The 20607-nt window shown below is 40.5% G+C and overlaps 1 protein-coding gene and 1 non-coding gene across 2 annotated transcripts; both read left to right on the forward strand.

Annotated features, from left to right (window-relative positions):
- The first annotated feature begins 13988 nt into the window (after window positions 1-13988).
- Window positions 13989-14345, forward strand: LOC135464429 (salivary glue protein Sgs-3-like). The gene has a single exon (XM_064741854.1). It carries the CDS (start codon window positions 13989-13991, stop codon window positions 14343-14345), a length of 357 nt encoding a protein of 118 aa, XP_064597924.1.
- A 5598-nt stretch (window positions 14346-19943) lies between these two features.
- Trnas-cga (transfer RNA serine (anticodon CGA)) lies at window positions 19944-20025 on the forward strand. The gene has a single exon. It is a non-coding gene; the product is annotated as a tRNA-Ser (tRNA).
- Window positions 20026-20607: the final 582 nt, after the last annotated feature.

Genomic DNA, 20607 nt, shown 5'->3' on the forward strand with positions numbered 1-20607 from the left:
GCTTCTGGATAAAAATCTAAGGCCTCATCTAGGATTCACCTGAATTTGAAAGAAATATATTAATTATTGTTGAAATGGCAGGAATTTCTTAATGGTAACATTTTATTGGCCCACCCTGTATATGTTTTACAAATGAAAAATGGAGGAAAATATTTTTGAACACAGATTTGTTGGGTAAGATGCCTTTCAAATTCTTACCTTATCGCCACACCCGCTTTCAAGTTTTGTGAAAGTGCTCTTCAGAACGAGAATCTTAAGCGTGCGGTATAATTTGTCACTGGCAAACTCGTCTTAGGGGTGACTCTTGCTTGGGACAATTGGTGTTTTTTCTAGTGAGGTATCGTGTTCAGATCCATCACTCACTAGTTTGTCTTCTACCGTATACCAGGAGGTTTGTCGGGTAGGCCCTTCACAAGGAGGTTTGTCAGATAAGCCTTGCACCAGGTTTGTCAGGTAGGCCTTACCCCAAGAAGTTTGTTAGGTATGCCTACTGGAAGAAGGGTGGTTGTATTCAGTTGGCTTCAGTTTTACTCAAACCTAAAACTGACTTTAAAACTTTACTCACCAATGAAGTATTTTGAGGGCCATTGGCCTATATCAGAAAATATATATTTTATTTTATTATTACATATAGATATATACATATAGTGTTTACTAGATTAAACATTATAAAAACATATTGGTGTTCTGGTTTTAACTGATTTGGATGTTCTCATTAGCTTATCAAAAACCATTTTCCGCCTCTGGCTTTCAACTTGTTCACGCCACGACAGCGCAGAATTATTTCCGATGTTGCCTTAAACCATAATCATTCATTCATTCATTGCAATGAAATAAATAAATACAAAGAATGCTGGGCAATTACTGTATCAGACCAAGGCATGAGTTTTCTTACACGCGAGGTTGGGTTTAAAATCGGCCTAAGGCCGGAATTTGGAGGTTCCACTGCTCTCACTGTCTGTGGGGACTTGGGGACTATAAGCAGTAGACGATGTTCTTGTGGCCATGTGCTCAGTTTTGCATTCCTTCAAGAACACCAGAAGGTGTATGATCTGCAGATCTATGCACAAAAAGAGTGTATATAAGCCTAAGTTGATTGTAAATCGCTAGGATCATGATCGTAGCCTTACAATCAACACACCCCTCACAAAGGAACTGTAAGCTAAGATACAAGCAGCTATAACTTACAATCAGAAATTACAATCAGGTCGGCCCATTCACTATCGCCCCAAAATTAAGGTAAAGTACAAATACATGCTTTAGGTATAATGTTAGCTATTACTTTTGGACTCAGTTTGCAAAGTATTTTTGCATATGTTGTTATTGTTAGCTGCTGAGTCAATAGAATATAGAACTCTTTTGAAAATGAGGGCAAGAAAAGATTTTGGCCCGTACATTGTCCATTTACACTGGCCACCTTTATGAACGAATCGGCCTTATAAAGTTTACAATCGCCTTACAGTTCCTATGAGCAACTCATTTTGACAATCAACAGTAAACTCATTTGCAGGGCTTACAATCGATTGTAGCTACGAAATCTTTGTGCGAGCTGCCTTAGGAGGTTACATGTGGAAAACTCTCACAATCACTTACCAAAGGTCAGTGGATTATTTACAACAGCCCATCTGATTTTCTCCACTTCCAAAACTGGCCGCCATCGTATAAGTGAAAAATTGTTGGGTATGGTTTTAAGCATTCATGAAATAAATAAATAAATAATAACGACACTTCCTAGAAATATTTGCTTCCGTAATCGGTGAAGCATAGTCAATTGTCTGATGGAAAACATTGGACCTGCTCTATTTCTAGACACTTACCCAAGAAGTCAGGAGACTGCGGTCGTTATGAGTTCAAGTCCAGCTCATGGCCGCTTCCTTTCGGTCGTACAGAAACATGTACGACGGAAGGTCTGCAGGCCACCTGATGCTGTTCCGGTTTCCTCCCACCATAACGCTGGCCGGGTGCCATTGTTTTAGTGAATATTCTTGTGCGCGGCGTAACCCCATCAATCAAATCAATAAATAAATAAATAAATAAAGGCAGAAAATGTGAAAACAAGATGAAGCCAGGTGAGTCCATCCTTGTACCATCGCACCATCGTTGCATCGCATGGCGATGGCACGAGGCGATGGCACGAAGCGATGACACGATGGCACGAAGAGATGGTATGACGCTAGCATCGTGTCATCGCTTCGTGTTACGGCTTCGTGCCATCGCCTTCGTGTCATCGCTTCGTGTTACCACGACATCGTTTCCCATTATTGAGCCATAAGTGACGTCTGGCATAATGTTATGTGCTTTTAATTATTGTATATTCAGCTGTCTGTAAAACCAGCTACCAAAATTGCCTTTTGTAAGTGACACGTAGGACATATTCTTGCACAGAAAAATGAAGTTAGGATACTTTTTTCTAATTCATAATGTTAAACCCAATAAGCCTGGTTTCAGCACCAATAATGCCTGGGCTGTCATAGTTATTCAAGAAGTGGCTGGACAGTGAGCATGGAGAGTGATGAGCAAGGAGTATTGTTTTACAGTTGTTGCACCAACATGCGATTAGAACAAACTCCTGGCAGTAACACGTCCTACTCGAATGTCTCAGCGAATAGACTACATTTTTTTTATCCCGTAACAAAATTTCCTAACATCCATTTATAGCTACGTAATGGCTCAAATATGGGTAAATTTATTTTTTCATTTGCTGTTTAACGAGGTACTCATAAATATATCACTTCTACGACGGCGGTCATCATTATGGCGGAAAGAAACTGGGGCCAAGGGGGAAACCTACGACCATCCGCAGGTTGCTAGCAGACCTTCCCACGTGCGGGCGGAGAGGAGGCCAGCATGAGCTGGGCTTCAGCTCACAGCGACTGCATTGGTGGGAGGCTACTGGGTCATTGTGTCGTGTTAGCGTGCTAATCCGCTCGGCCACGGAGAGTCCCTATGGGTAAATCAATCAGTCATGAGTCCTTTCGGCCGCCTAAAGGTGATAGTGTATAAGACTGACCTAGAGGATGGTTTTGGATCTCCGCGTCGTCGTCGCGCAATACACCATGTAGCCAGCGTTTGAAATCGGTTTTGGTCTTCGCCTAAGTATTTTGCGGAATTTGGAAATCAACAAGTAATGAAATTTCTTCCTCCGTCAATATCTGCTGAAACGCAGACAGCAGACGACAGTGCCTTTAAAGGCTTTTAACATTTAAAGCCACCTCCCTTTGCTACCATACAAGACGAAAAAAATACGGCTTTCCGGGATCCAAACTCGGTTAAAGTGCAGAATGGTCACGTGGTACGATGCTATTGATTTGATTGAACCACGTATATAGCTACTGTGTAATGGTATTCTATATAGAGAGTCATATGACGTCGTATTATATACACAGTTTGATTCAGTTACATCGTTCATGAAATTTAATCAGTCTTTGTTTTTGATCCCCTTAAGAGCACGGCTAATTACATGTAATTAACCTCACTATAAACGTCACCAGTTAATCAGTTGTAAATACCCTGACATATGATATTAATAATCATCAATAATTCATAAACTAATCATAAAGATTTTATTCCGGGTATAGATCCTTTACATCAGATACAAATTACGGCTATCTGAGTGCTCATCACTCACAAAGTTATAGGCCTATGTTTATATCACAAACGCGTCATCATCAAATTGACCGGTTTACGACCACAAGCTGCGACGCATGCGCATTTCAAAACTACACCTCATTAAACTAAGAAGATCACTATCTCCAACAGCAACAGCGGCCCGTCCCATCAACGTGGAGGAAGGGCCTCCGTAACCGCGGTGGGATAGCGTGCCAGCGCGGCGCAATGCCCTCACGTTGGCTTTCTCTCCGGTCGTACGTGGGAAGGTCTGGTATCGTTTTGCGGAAGGTCCCACCATACTTTTAGTCATGCAACAAATGTCAGTGAGTAAGAGCCGAGAAATAGTCCAGGGGCAGCTTGCACAAAGTGGTGGTAGGCTAAGATGATTGTAACTACCTTGGCGACACATGTTAAAAGCATATTTTGTCATGGTAGTTACGATCAACTTAGCCTACGATCGCCTTATACAAGAGTCGACGTATAAGCACTATACACAGAGTAAGGTAGCGTATCAGGTCTTCTACACACCCGTTTTAATGACTTTGAGGATCCCATGTAAGCCTACTAAAGCGACACCAACATTAATTTTGTTTGAAATATACGATCGACCCAACTTTAAATATCCAAAAATGGAATAGAAATAAAATTGAAAGTCCATCTTTTTATTTTACCTCATCTTAATAGGGTATTTAGGATTTTCGTGTTTTTCAAGGATTTCCGATCACGCAAATATTTTGACAGAGATAATTTCTGAGACAATCCACATTTTCCACAAATGAAGATGATTTTACAGTTGTATTCTTATTTTATAGATACCCTTCTTTGACACCGAAAAAATGCATTCTGCCCGAAAAACAAACATTTAAACTGGTATGGCAAAAACAAATTTTAAAAATCACCTCACGCACGACTATATATATTGTCCCTAAAGCATCTGCCAAGTTTTCTTGAAAATAAGGAATAGTTTGGCGGGAAATGTGTTGACAAGATCTTATTTCAAATTCTGCCTTCGAAAGACGATAACATGGAAAATAATTCACGGCATGGAAAAAAATATGCACACCTCAGCTACGTAATTCTCCACGGCATATCTACAAAGTTTCCTTAATGTCCGTTTAATGAATACATCAGGCAGAGTTGCGTTGACAAAATCTCGTTACACATTTTAGTATTGAAATTCTCATCTTATTTAAATCTAAACTTTATCTCCAACACGAAGATGACTTCACTGAATTAATTAATCCTGCAAATCTACATTTTGTGTCTACCATACCTGACAAGTTTCATAAAAAGCACTGACTAGCTAAAATGGACAGACAGAGAGACAGACGAACTTAGGGTGACCATTCAGAAATACATATATTAAGACGTGACTAAGATGGTAAAAACAACTGTTAAAAACATTAATTTTACCCAAATGATTAGAATTAGAATCAATATTATCTAAAGTATTGTTTACAATGTCATATCTAAGAGTTGTATTCTTTTTTTTTTCAATGTCTGTATACAACGAAAACCTCATTCATAACTTAAAATGGCGTAATTAACATTAGATTTAAAACATACATAGGATAGAAATTAGTTCAAGCTTGCATTCAAAATAACCTTGTGATGAGTGCGCCTCTCTCTGTGAGTTCAAGTCCAGCCTATACTGGCTTCCTCTCCGGTCGGACGTGGGGAGGTCTGTCAGCAACCGGTGGTTGATTGTGGGTTTCCCTCGGATTCTGCGCAGTTTCCTTCCACCATAATGCTGGTCACCAAATATTCTTGAGTACGATGGAAAATACCAATCAAATATATAAACAAAACAATTAATACAAGACAAAAGCTACACGAAACACAAATGGTCAGTAAATAAGTCCCTCACTTATTACCAATGAGTGAGGTTTAAGGTTTGAGGTTTAATACGTTATATTTGGTTCAGACTTCTTGAGAGCAGCTTTAGGAATACGCCAGTAAATAACCTGGGACCGCTTGCACAAAGGGATAGTAAGCCTAAGTTGATTGTAAATCCCTAAGATCTTGATCCTAGCCTTAGCTTACAATTAACACTATCTTGCACGAAGGGATTATAAGCTATGACAGTTGTAATTTACAATTAGAAATTACAATCAGATCGACCTTGAGTAAATATTTACAATCGTCCCAAATTTAACGTTAAATACAAATATTTGCCTGTTATAGTCAGTACTTTTGGACGACGTTTGTAAAGATGTGCAATGCAATTGTCTCAAAAAGATTTTACGAGCAGTTTTTCACATGTTAGCTGTTGAATCAGTATGATGTAAAACTCTTTTTTAAAACGAAGGCAAGAAAAAGGCAGGAACACTGCCCATTTTCGCAGGCCACGTTTATCTGCGAGTCAAATCGCGATTGTAACTTCAAAAATTTACTGATTTTACTGATCGATTGTAACTTCAAAAAAATTGCTGATCCTGATCCTGAAGAAGCACTCTTCTTCAGGGAGCTCATCTTCCCATCGCCCTCGGCATCTGATGAACTGGAATGCCCTCCATCAGCACACAGATGATGACGTCATCCCTGCCTTCTTCCAGGCATTTTATGCCGGCATACTCGATTTCAAGAGGACCGTATCTGGAATCCAGAGACGCTGGGCCGATGATCAACAAAATCCTGATACTCTCTTTCATTTTTTCTCACTATATCTCATGAATGGGTTTTTCCTGGAATGAAATCCCTGTCGTGAATACAGAGTCGGACCAGGTCGTCCATCTGTTCAAATTTGGGCCTCAACTGTCGAATGACACGTTCGTGGTCGTGAGAAGTATAAGCCACAAAGGCGTCGTAGATATACTAATGGTCAACAAACATGTTCTCAGGGGGGCATCAGTTTAGTACAGAGGCAGTATCTGAGGTTTAATCGGTAACGATTTACCACAACAAACAGGAAAATTACGAATAGTAGAGCCAGGATATCAACCACTGACATTATCAGATACGTATGACTTACGCACTTCAAAATCCACTAACTGTAGCTAAAGTTCTGGAGAGTCGCAGCGGATTGTCGCTGAACAGAACCTGGAAAGGGTGTCCACTGTCAGCTTGCAACGTCCACTTATCCAACTTACTCATTTCCTGAGACTCTAAATGGCTCTAAAAAGTTAAATCCAGCTTTAAGAGATGCGTAAAACTGGCCTGGGTAGTCTCTGCAACTTGTTAATAGTCAAACTAATTTCTCTCAGTTTATGGTTTCTGATAAAAAGTGCCAGGTCCATATCTGTCAGCTTGTTCCCAGATATGCCCAAGTTCCCTGGACAGTAGCGCAAAGACGATCGAAAGCGTAAGGCTCGTTCCATATATGGACAGTTGGACAGCTTGAGAGTATTTTTTTTTTTTGGAAAAATATCTGAAATAAAATCGAGGTATGTTCTGAGGCCTGAAAGATAGAGATACGTAACGTTTGCTTCTCCGCTGGCGAGTTGAAACCAACACATTTTCATGTTGTCATAAGCAGCTGCTAATTGCCACAGGTTGGGTGAGATATTGAAATTGAATTGAACTTCACCGGTGATTGAAATCAACTGTCGCACCCACTGACACTGAACCATAAGACGTTTCCTGGAAGAGCTTTACTGGGTAAGCCATACCCTGAAAACAATCGTGATCTCCGCACACCACATTTGGGATGAGTGTTCCTGCATCCCTTTGGCTGAAATCAATATACTTTCCCTTCACACCTTTTCGAAAGTAAGCCATCAAATTTACTGGTAAGAAGTTTACTGCGTGCCATCACATATTAAGTTTTCCCAGGTAGTCAAGTTGTATAGGGTTTCGCGAGTGTTCCCAGACAAAGTTCCCGTTGACCATCGCCAAAATGATCGCCGTCATATTATTACCTTCTAGATTCTTCAGAGACAGAAGAACGCTACGGAACTCGAGCTTAGGGTTAAAACTGAAGTCCAATAGTTCCGGAGAAGTTAAATAGTCGAAAGTGCCTGTCGCAATGAATTTGTCAGCGCACTAGTTTTCGATTCCTGACAGTAACCTCTCTGCACCCCCATGAAGATGTCCTCCTTTATGGCGTACAGATTGCATTTTCTGTCGTCTGGATACTTACCTACTTTGCCATCGGTGATAGAAAATTGTTGTGAGTTCTTTCAGCATCTTGGAACCATCCTCAAACTCGAGAGCGCGAGGAAAATCTGGAAACAACGTCGTAAGTTGCTTGATTTTGCTCAAAGAAAAATTTATTCCTTTCCAAGGAGCAAGCAGTTCAAACCTCTGAATACTTATGGCTCTCAAACTCACAAGAAATTTGAACAGCTCAGCTGTTAAGTATCTGGGAAAATACCCCACAGGATTGCCTGACAAGTTCAATGAGATTTCCAAGTCCTTTAAAAGCTCCCAGCTGGAGCACACCAAGTCTGCTACTTGTGAAATCAAGCGTAACCAATTTGGATATGGTCAAGAAGGTGTCATTCACAGAAATGCTGTTCTTGCTCAAGTCATTCCTTGCTGGTCTTTGTAAAACATACCCTCAGGCCCATAAGACAGTCCTCTTTTTCGGCAGTCAAGAAACTGATAAGCCCTGATTGCTCTTTCATAAATGAAATGCACGGATTGTTACTCTTTCATAACACTACGTGTATACACATTTTCTGACGTCACGCTTAAGACCTTTCCGAGCTATCAATGAAGAACACGAAATTGACCAATCATAGGCAATATTGTTGCAAATATGTCAATCGGATGTCCCACACACTGGTTTACAAATGTCCCATATTTCTGACGTCATAATTGCTTTCACAAGGAATGGAATGAAAAGTTACGTTGTCACGAGAGTGGGTGGTGAGACATCGGATGTGTTGGACCGATCCATCTATAACATGATCTGCAAGTAACATACCGAAAATTTCGGTATGTTCGATCCAAGTACAAACGCTTTTAGATGTTCCAAAGGAGCTCATCTTCGTAGTTTTCTTTTAACATTCCTAGAAACGTGTATAGTTACGTCCTTCAAAATACATGACATGTTCACTGAAGTAGTACTAACATTGTTTATTTTGTTCTTTTCGTGTTTTTTCACCTCTGCTCAAATTCTGATTTAAGAAATAATGTTCGCGTCAGGGTAGTCTAACGGTAGTTTTACATCAAATCGATGTGGAAGAGTTTACAAGTTTTAGGTCGAAGGCAAAGCCTGAGACCTAAAATATAAACTCTTCCACATCGATTTGATGTAATACGACCGTTAGACTACCCTGACGAGAACATTATTTCTATTCTATTACCTTGATAGCAGCAAAATGTATTCGTAATTATAAGAAAAACGCCATTACAGTATAGATTAACAGCAAAAAACGCCCCCACTTTCCCTGACACGTTGTTTTCGTCCAACCGAACGTTCTAAAGGGGCATGACCTAATTCTCGACGACACCATGATGTGTTTTACAGTGGGTGTTAAAATGCGATGCTAAATATTACGGACGTGCTTCACGACTAGAATGGAATAATAGAAAGAATACGTTTGTTTCTCGAAAACAATTCCGACTATAAAATATAGCACTATAAAGTAAAACATCTGCAGGGTTGCTTTCATATTGTCCTGCATTCAGCTAAGACGCTGTTATCACGGTGGGCTTCGGTAAGACAGGCACGGTGTCAAACAGCGACAAACACTGACAGTGAGCCGGGGAGGTCGCTCGTTGCTGGAAGCGAGAGTTCGGGGAGATCAAAAGTTTTCCCAAACTCTGTCTGACGAGCTAAAGGAGCTGGAAACCTCTGGCATCAACAAAACGACAACAAAAGTGGGGAGCTCAACTGTTTAAGCGTAATTAAAGTTTGAATTACGTACCAAAAAAAAAAATAATAATTGAAACACAAAATTAGTTTAATAATAGTTTGATACTGAATATTATTTGGTTTACTTGTGTAAATGCTTTGCGGTCGTGTTGTATTCTGTATCAAATTCATAAACACTGGGTAAGGAATGTTGAAATAATGGAACACTTCAGATTGCATTTTCAATTTAATATTAATTTCTCAATATATATTGATAAATAACAAAACAATAAAAACATCACAGATATGTGTTTATGTTTATTATAAGTAAGCAAATAAATATATTATAATTTATATGTTGAAGGTATCATGAAAATAAATATGATTTGCGTTTATTATATTGTGAAAAATAGTGGATGGCTATCACAATTTAAATTTGTAATGACGCAATCTGTGCAAAGTTATATGTACATTAAACCAGCCTCGTGCACATGTTTCACTCAGTGCGCTGTACCAGTTACGTAAAATATACACGTCACACTCATGCATAAAGGTCACATGATGTACCAAATTTGAAGATCTGGGTCAACGGCAATATATTGGCGGCAGTCATACAATAGCGTTCGCAGAGAGAAAACATGAGTAAACGGACTGAACATTGTGGATAAAAAAAACAACAGTTTAACTCAGATAAACATCAAACAAGGATTGGGAGTTGAAAATGACGATCTGCAGCCAGTCTGCTTTCCAGAGGATGTGAAGTTGATGTGAACTCTGCTGTTATTTAGTGATGCATTGTTGAACAGCCTTCCAAATCTTTGAGGCGTGACTGAAAACTGGAATTTTGCCATTTGGGTTGTATTGCTATTGTTATGTGTAACATTACAGTCGACAGCTTCGGGTATTTGCACTGGGAGTGGCCTGACTGACATGGGAGTATTTTCACTCAACGGCATTTTCACTTTCAGCATTTTCTGATAACACACTTGAAGCATGCAGGATAATGCTGATTTCACGGCGCTTTGAAACGGACGGTTTGGTGACATAACTCCGTACACTGGATTCATTGCGGTGGTCTGTCACAGATAATAACGTCCATCACAGTAATCCCGGCATCAGCAAGAACTGTGGCTGTCGTAGCCCGGACGCAGAGATTGGTGCACCGGCGGCTAAGTTTTGCATCGCGGGAAATATCAGATATCGTGGATCCGATCTTTTTTAGACCCATTGGTTGATTGCTATACCATGGTTTGTGGTCAACTGGGACGTTTAGGAGAGGCCGCTGAAAGAAAGACTCGGAGGAAGAATTATCAGGTCCGTATGTAAAAAAAAAAAAACTTTTCGTGAAACCATTATTATCTCTTATTGTGTAGCATTCAAACTTCCCTATGGGCTTTGAATTATCTGTAACCTGATACTTTTCTTCTTTAAAATAAACGTTCGCTCCGACAGAAAAAATAGCCATTTTGTTTCTTTGTTTATATTTGTCGTCTGCTTTATCAATGTAAACAACAACCTCTATCTACCCATAGAACTACAATAGACCCGTCCAGAAGTCAAACGCTTCTGCCTCTTGATCGGGGGTATCTAACGACTTAGATAATGTGCACTTGGCATAGAGCCAAGCAGTGCGTTGTATGTAATAAAAAGGAATCGAAGGGTAATAGAATTGTTTTTTGAGGGTGAGAATTGCTCTCACCATCACTTAAATTGCAATCAACATCACTCCATTTTTTGGACCTAATTCGGCTTATGCCATACTGCTACGCCGCGTGTAAATTGCTTATACTCGTATTTATGAATTTACATGAACAATTAGAATAAAACCTTGACAGAGGTAAACTGACAAGAGGCTGTATTTCACCGGTTACGTGTGACCGTTTGTCAGCTATCACACTGTCGTCGCTGCTCTGGTTTTACTCGCTATGTTGTACATCTTCAATTATATTGAGTCATTTCACAAAGGTGTCCTCTTTTATGAGATCATGCAGTCCAAATACCAAACAAATTAACAACAGTGCTGCTTCTATGGAGGGAACGCCAAGCTTACGACACGTAACTTGACACCATATGTAAGTTCAGTACATGAACACTCAGCCGACCTGTGTGTGGCACATAAGGCCATCATTACAAATACATTTGTTGGGCAACACACTACCAACCCTCCAAAAAAGGGCTCCAAGATTGTTTTTATCTTTTTTATATTTTCTCGAGCCCTTAATACCTTAAAATCGATATCTGTTTTCATTACCCAGCAAAGAAAGAAAAATTCCATACTGACCTACCCTATTTTTTCCTAATAAGGTTTAAGGTACATTGAAGTTGACTCAACCAAGAATTTCTTAAAGATGGCCTTACGTAGACCAAAGACAAGGAAATAAAAATGTAGAATTTAAAGCCTGAAGTATGACAGGGCTAAGGATTGAGCTCTTGCCTATGAAGCAGGCACTTTACCATTAGGTTATCAGGCCCAACCCTGAACTTGATTCTCAAAAATAACAAAAGTCAACCGTTGCATTATGAAGCAATCTTCTGATGCTAATACTAAAAGTGAGAAAATACGAATTAGTATAAAAGTCAACAACAAACACATATTAAAATTTGGAAATTTGTTGCTCATTTCTTTAAAACCTGAGAGAAAGACAACAATAATTCTTCATGGCAAGGCGAATACTCCCTAAAATCAATGCAAGAGAATTCTGCCTTCTGAAGCATTGGCGACAACGTATATTTCAATCTCTGAAGATCAAATAAAATTTGGCAGTTGTTCTTTTTTATTATTAACTCTTCACGGCAAGATCCAGGAAAACGGACCATTCTGAAACTCGTGGAACATAAAGGACTGCCCAGAGTCTAATGGGACCCCGTGAGTAAAATCGCAGCTTGTGTTTTGTAGATAGGTGTGATTAGAAGTCGTAGCACCACAAATTCCTCCTTCAGTGGTTTGGATAGAATGATTTCTTGAGCTAACCTCCTTGAACACCCTATCACCGCTTGCAGAGTGATTGCAGCAGACATCTGTGCAATGTCCGGCAGCAACAGCTTTTGTACCATTTCTTTGACCATCGTTGCCATCATCATATTCAGAATCACTGACACAGCCGATAAGTTTGCACAGGCATCTGTCCTAATATCGTCTTTAACGTTATCACCAATAATGTCTTTTCTGAACCTTTTGATATTTCCAATTGACAACAATTTCCCATTTACATCATCATGGGTTTCACCCTTCCAAGCACACAACTGCTTCAATGAGGTCAGACGGTTGGTGGCGATTGTTGAAATGAAACGGAAAAAATTGCTCGAACTTTATTTCATTGCTAGCCTTCAAAATTATCTGAAAAAAAAATACATGGAATGTAATATTTACTTCTTTAGTTGACTGGTGATTCAAAATATAGCCTCATAAGCATAAAAGGTCTAGCCATACTCCTTAAAGCACATATACCGCTCCCAACGCTCTCTTTACACCACTGCCACCACTAGACGAGCTTGACCTTTGGAGCCTGACACACGAGACACACGTGGGTATGTTTCGGCTTAGTTTCATTACCGGTTTCTTCACGCGGAACAATTTAATCAGCATTCAGCATTGAAATTGTTCCAGTTGTTGGTCAGAATCATGTTGTGCACACTTTGGATGAAGAGAATGCCTGCGCATAAAATATCCTCAGAAACAGAAATTGACGCAGAGCTTTTGTGTTTCTTGACATCACTGCCTGCCTTATCACCGTGACCCAATGACCTCGCCGTTGTACAAAATTTGCAACGGTGACAGTCATGTAAATGGAACGTAGAGAGTGGCGCATGCGCTGTACAGAGTATGAGGTCTATCTCTGTTCTATTCAAATTAGTGTTTGATATTTTAGACGTTGTCTACGTCAAATGACCAGCGAATGATCGTGGGTTTCCCCCGGGCTCTGCCTGGTTTTCTCCCACCATAATGCTGGCCGCCGTCGTATAAGTGAAATATTCTTGAGTACGGCGTAAAACACCAATCAAATAAATAAATAAATGTAGTACACTTAAATATTCTAGCCCGTTACTTTGCACAGTTTGTAAATACCGCTTTTGTTTTTACATTTTTGGATGTATTACCCCTAGACGTCATAAGTAGGTAAAAGAAACATTTGTTTCATGACGTTCCAGTCTGAGCTCAGAAGCCAACCAGAGCTGGACTGAAACTGTGATCTCAGTGTTTTACTTATTCATTTAACTGACGTAATAATGATTTTATGGGTGGAAGAAACCGGAATCCCCTGGGCATCATATGTACTCACAAACTTCCCCCCACATGCCACAAACAGACATGCACACCATATTGGTGGAAGTCAAGTGGCCTTTAAGAAACAAAAGGCTGCACAAACGGCCCCAAGAGCATCGCCAACAGCTTTTTTGTCATCAAGGCACACTTACAGTGACAACAGGAGAATATAAAAATTCCCAGTCCAAAGCCGGATCTGAACCCTGAAAAACGAGCACCTTAACCACAAGCTGTTCTCACAGACATTTTCACCTGGCAATGCTCATTCCCGCTGCACATCTGCCAAGTTCTCCATCAGGAATGTCCAGCCTAGGTCTAAGTTGCCATTAATCCAGTTGTGGCTGATGCTTATGGCGTCTTCCTGTAATAAACACAATGATACAGAAATCCACACCGCCTCCAGCTGAAGGAAATCTCAGCCTACCACAATCTACAATAAAATACCAGCCCACTACACCCAGCTACAGGAAATCTCAGCCCATCACACCCAGCTACAGGAAATCTCAGCCCACCACATCCAGCTACAGGAAATCTCAGCCCACCACAACCAGCCACAGTAAATCTCAGCCCATCACACCCAGCTACAGGAAATCTCAGCCCACCACACCCAGCTACAGGAAATCTCGGCCTACCACAACCAGCTACAGAAAATCTCAGTCCAACACACCCAGATACAGAAATCCACACCGCCTCCAGCTGAAGGAAATCTCAGCCTACCACAATCTACAGTAAAATACCAGCCCATCCCACCCAGCTACGGAAAATCTTAGTCCACCACACCCAGCTACAGGAAATCTCAGACCACCACAACCAGCTACAGTAAATCTCAGTCCAACACACCCAGATACAGGAAATCTCAGCCTACCACACCCAGCTACAGGAAATCTCAGCCTACCACAACCAGCCACAGTAAATCTCAGTCCAACACACCCAGATACAGAAATCCACACCACCTCCAGCTGAAGGAAATCTCGGCCTACCACAATCTACAGTAAAATACCAGCCCATCACACCCAGCTACGGAAAATCTTAGTCCACCACACCCAGCTACAGGAAATCTCAGCCTACCACAACCAGCCACAGTAAATCTCAGTCCAACACACCCAGCTACAGGAAATCTCAGCCTACCACAACCAGATACAGTAAATCTCAGTCCAACACACCCATATACAGGAAATCTCAGACCACCGCACCCAGCTACGGAAAATCTTAGTCCACCACACCCAGCTACAGGAAATCTCAGACCACCACAACCAGCTACAGTAAATCTCAGTCCAACACATCCAGCTACAGGATATCTCAGCCCTCCTCACCCAGATACAGTAAATCTCAGTCCAACACAGCCAGCTACAGGATATCTCAGCCTTCCTCACCCAGATACAGTAAATCTCAGTCCAACACACCCATATACAGAAATCCACACCACCTCCAGCTGCAGAAAATTTGAGTTTGAACCGTTCCTTGGCACTTTTTTATGGTGTAAACCAAGACTTAAGCTTCGATATAGCTCAAAGTATTGGTGGAAGAACAGCGCGGTTTGAACCATTCCAGTCCTCGTCCCGAACTACATTGAATCAGCACAATTTTGAGCACAATTCAACAATTCTGCCCAATAAAGTTTTTGCACTTATTAAATATTTCACGAAAAGTTGTGTGCCGTTCGGTAGCACTCGATGTGTCAAATCTTGGGAAAAAAACTGATTTGAATGACCGAACCGTTGGTTTAATTCCACTTCCAACGCAATCCAAGTGCCCACATGAACATCTACTATACAATTACAGTATTTATATATCAAACATAGGGTACGTTCACGGCCGGACCATTCTTCATTAAATATTCGGCTAAAAGGTATGAGCCCTTCGCTAGCACACAAGGTCTCAAATCTTTGGGCAAAGCATTTATAAATGGCAGAGCAATTGCTTTACTTCTAAATTCAACGCATTCCAAGTGCCTACATACACATGTACTAAAATATTACAGTATTTATATTGCAAATATAGTGTATGTTTGAGATTGGTCGATTCTTCATTAAATATTCCGCTAAAAGTTATGTGCCATTCGGTAGCCCACAAGGTCTCAAATCTATGGGCAAAGCCCATTTGATTTAGTGAGCAATTGTTTTACTAACACCTCCAAAGCAAACCAAGTTTCTTAGCAAACAATGGGGAGCCAGGCAAAAGCCACATTTTAAAAACACTTTAAAAAAAATGCCTGGTTTCCAAGCAGTTCAGACCGTTGCTGGGCATTTTATTATGACGTCAACCAAGATTTAAGCTTCGATATAGCTGGAAGTATTGGTCGGAAAACAAGGCGGTTTGCACCATTCTATTTCTCGTCTCAAACTACCTTGGATCAGCACAAATTAGACCACATTTCAACAATTTTACACAATAAAAGTTTTGGCCGTGTCAGTCTAGTGATTGCCGTAAGCTACAGCGTTTTACAATGCATTTAAATGTAATGTGTAGGTTTGCGGCTGGACGATTGATTATAAAATATTCCGCTAAAAGTTGTGTGCCCTTCGGGAGCCCACAAGGTCTAAAATCTTTAGATAAAGCCCATTTGAACCAGCGAGCAATTGTTTTACTTACACTTTCACAGTAAACCAAGTGTGTACGCATTTACACAGCAAACATAGGGCTATTAATACCCTCTGTTGTAAAAAAAAAATTAATTCAGTACTGATCTACATAACAGAGACACCAAAAAATACAAATCCAAAACGAGCCAATTGTTTAAGATTACATGTACTAAAATATTACAGGATTTAAATAGGGATCATAGGTCATTTAATATTCTCTGATTTACATAAGTGAAGTACTAAGCCAGGCAAGCAATCAACACGTCTGCTAAACCACAGGAAAAAATATATCAGGTTTCCAATCAGTTCGGACCGTTGCACTTTTTTTATGATGTAAACGAAGATTTAATCTTCGATGTAGCTTAAATTAATTGTCGGAAAACAGGGCGGTTTGCACCATACCATTTCTCGTCGGGTCTATATCGGGTCAGCATAATTTAGAGCACATTTCAACAATTTTACCAAGTAAAATTTTTGATCGTGTCACCCTAGTGATTGCCCTAAGCTGCTGCGCATGACAACGCATTTAAATGTAACGTGTACATCTGTGGACGATTCTTTATAAAATATTCCGATATGTGCCCTTCGGTAGCAAACAAGGTCTCCAATCTTAGGGCAAAGCCCATTTGAATGAGCGAGTAATTGCTTTACTTCCAAATTCAACGCAGTCCAAGTGCTTACATATACTAAAATATTACAGTATATATATATATAGCAAACATAGTGTATGTTCGCAAAAGGACGATTCTTCATTAAATATTCCGCTAAAAGTTACGTGCCCTTTGGTAGCCCACAAGGTCTTAAATCTTTGGGTAAATCCCATTTCAACGAGCGAGCAATTGGTTTACTTCCAAATCCATAGCATACCAAATATCTACGCATACATGTGCTAAACTATTGCAGCATTTATATAGTAAAGATGGGGCACTTGATACCGTCTGTTGTAAAAAAAAATAATTTAACACCGATCTACACAAATCAATCACCAAACGGTAAGGAGCCATGGCAGGCAAGCAATCTGCGCGTGCTGAAATCGCTGGAAACAATGTGCCTGGTTTCCAAGGAGGCCACTTTATTCTCAGGCCATCGCAGAATTAAGCTTCTCTATAGATAAAAGTATCGGACGGAGAGCAACGCGGTTGGTACGATTCGATTTTTTTTATCCCAAATTACGTCGGATCAGCTGAATTTCAAACACATTCCAGCAATTTTATCCAGTAAAATTTTTGACTTTGTCACTTTAGTGATTGCCAAAAGCTACAGCGTTTTGCAATGGATTTAAATGTAACGTGTAAGTTCGCTCAAATCTTTGGGCAAAGCCCATTTGACTGGGCGAGCAATTGTTTACTTCCAAATCCAAAGCATAGTTGAAGATGAGAAAATGGTAAATACACACAAAGGGGTCCATTATCATTTCGGTACGTGGGAAGGTCTGCAGCAACCTGCGGATGGTCGTGGGTTTCCCCCTGGCTCTGCCCGGTTTCCTCCCACCATAATGCTGGCCGCCATCGTATAAGTGAAATATTCTTGAGTACGGCGTAAAACACCAGTAAAATAAATAAATAAATTATCATTTCAAAACAATTATGACTTGAGTGAGATATTTCCTCACTGTGGAAACGAGAAACACCCTCCTTGCAGATGTGGTATTATATCGCAGAAAACCCTCCGTTAGGAGAATTCTCGAGCGATCGCGCTCTCCAAACCTGTCATAACTTTTGAATATACTTCTTACAGCGCATGCTCCGCTCCCTACTTTTCAAGATGGACAAGCTTATGGACTTTTGGAGTCTGTGAGACGCACGGAGGCTTGCTTAGGCTTAGCCTCATCACTTGTCTGCCCACGCGGAACTATTTATTCAGCAGTCATCAATAAAATTGTTTTAGGTTTTGGTTAGAATCATGTTGTACATACTCTAGATAAAGAGGGTGCATTAAGTATTATTAGAGACAACGGGTGAGTGAGTGCTTGGGGTTTAACGTCGTACTCAACAATTTTTCAGTCATATGACGACGAAGGAATCATTAGGGTGCATGCACGTGTAATGTGCCTCCTTGTTGCAGGACGGATTTCCACCGCTCTTTTATTTAGTGCTGCATCACTGAGACGACTTACCGAAGGCAAGTAAGCTGCCCCGCCCGAGCCATTATACTGATACGAGTCAACCAGTCGTTGCACTATCCCCTTCATGCTGAACGTCAAGCGAGGAAGTTACAACTTCCTCTTTTAAAGTCTTAGGTGTGACTCGACCAAGGATTGATCCTAGAGACAACGGTTGAAATAGATTGTTTGTGTTTTCTGACATCACTTCCTACCTCATCACCTTGACTCCAGTGATCTCGGCGATGTTCCAAATTTCTGTACAAAATTTATTAGTGGTGTTATCTGCACGACTGCCGTCAGTTTCTAAATTTAGCTTGCCATTGTTTACATACGCTGAGTTCGGCGCCTGCTGCCTGCCTCTGCCTTATTCCAGAGTATTCCAGAATGCGCGCAGTTCGGTGCCTGTTTGTTTACATCAAGTGTTCAGGAATTTTCTTATTCTAGACAATTCCACCAGGCTATATAAGACCTATGAAAGCAGGTCAAACGGAGAGAACCGAGAATTATTGAGAGTTTTGGATGCTTTCGCTGTGTATTACTTTAGTAGGCCATTTGTGCTGAATTTTGGTGTCTTTATAGCCTCTGGCTTTGTTATATCCTATCTCCACCGAGCACTTGTTCAGTCTGAACTTGTATGTTTAATTTGTGCTCTTGTATACACAGTGCTTATTAGTACACGGACCCTGTCTGTGGAATTTTGTGTATATTTCGTCATACACTCAGTTATACTGTGGATTTTCCCTCTTGTGAATTTGCCTCTGAGCATTTATGCCTGTGTGGTATATATATTGTGGAATATATGCGTCCGTTTGGACTTGACACTGTAAGTAGGCCTACTTTAGTATTTGTATAGATACTGCTATCCTTTCTTGTTAAACTTAAGTACTTTGTATTTGTATAAGTCTTATTATCTGTTCTTGTTAAGCTAATAAATTATTGTAAAATAAAATCTGCTGGTTTTGGTTACTTTTTGTGCGTCTAAACTGTCGTGTGTTTCGAACAAGCCATCTCTTTATAATACAGACAGTTTGGGTCGTAACAGTGGAGGCAGTGATGTAAAGCGAAAGGTGCAGACCAACGCATGCGCTGTCAGGAGTATGGCTTTTGAATTCCGTGCCACTGCCCTGAGAATATCTCAGCCAACGAAACAGTGGCAAGAGGTAGTCAGCACGCAAGCTGTGGTGGGTATTAGAGCATTTCCTGACACATTTCATCACGTTTTCCTAGTAAAATCGGCGAGTGAGAACGCACACAGACTGTGTGGTCATGCTGTATCACGTAGCATATATTTTATATCGGCGGCTTTGTTTCTCCGGCTGCACATGTGAACTTGAGCCAGCCTTTACCTCCTATTTACATTAGTGGACTCGCCCGCCTTTGAGCGACGCTTTCCTTCACTGCTTACGAGCTATTTTTGGCAAAACGCCAAGACATCAGCTACGCAGCGCTGAGCCTGTAATATGTAAATGTTGCTTTTTTCTGAAGCGTAATAGATCTGCTGGTATTATCATTGTCGTTTTCTATAATTGTTTGAAAGTACGGTGACAGACAACATTATCACACTTTCGTCCATGACAGGAATACTGGCGCTAGCACGGCTATGAAATTCTAATATGTACAATATTTTGCCCTGCTGTCATCGAGGTCGTGGTGGCCGAGTGGTTAAGGCGTTTGACTCGAAATCAAATGGGCTATGCCCGCACAGGTTCGAATCCTGTCCACGACGGTTTTTATTTTTTTCTTTTCTTCTTTTTGTTCGCTTACTTCTTGCCCAAAACTAAAATCGTTTTAGGAAACTGTTTTGTAAATTGTTTAATAATAGCTTGCAATGAATTGAAGACATTCATGTTCAATTTTGTTTGTTAGTTTAGCCTGACTGTGATAGACTTGTGAAGAGTAGAGTGTATATAGCATGAGTTACAAAAAATTATTTATTTCTTTAGGCTAACATGGAGATATAACCACATTTGTCATCGCACAACAAAAAACTTGTTCATGAGTGAGAAATTGTTATCAGGTGCGGAATATTTAATTATTCAAAGTATTTCTTTTATTGTTGTTTCATGCCGCACTCAAGAATTTTTCACTTCAACAATGGCTGTCAGTTGCATTAGTGGAGGCCACCAGAGTAAACCACAAAGCTTCGGCAAGCCGTCTTACTGACGAACTGTCCAACATGACATACAGATCTGCACTTCGTAGCGGTGGAAGACCAACAACGAATGTCGAAAACTGGACTGTAATTGGGCAGAATTAACCACTGCCTTTTGTCAAGTATATAAATGACCTAGATTCAACTTTACAGGTC

This window comes from Liolophura sinensis, chromosome 4, assembly GCF_032854445.1.
Source record: "Liolophura sinensis isolate JHLJ2023 chromosome 4, CUHK_Ljap_v2, whole genome shotgun sequence".
Lineage (NCBI taxonomy): Eukaryota > Metazoa > Mollusca > Polyplacophora > Chitonida > Chitonidae > Liolophura > Liolophura sinensis.

Coding starts and splice junctions, on each gene's coding strand:
- LOC135464429 (XM_064741854.1), top strand. CDS start 13,989: ATGATACAGAAATCCACACCGCCTCCAGCTGAAGGAAATCTCAGCCTA.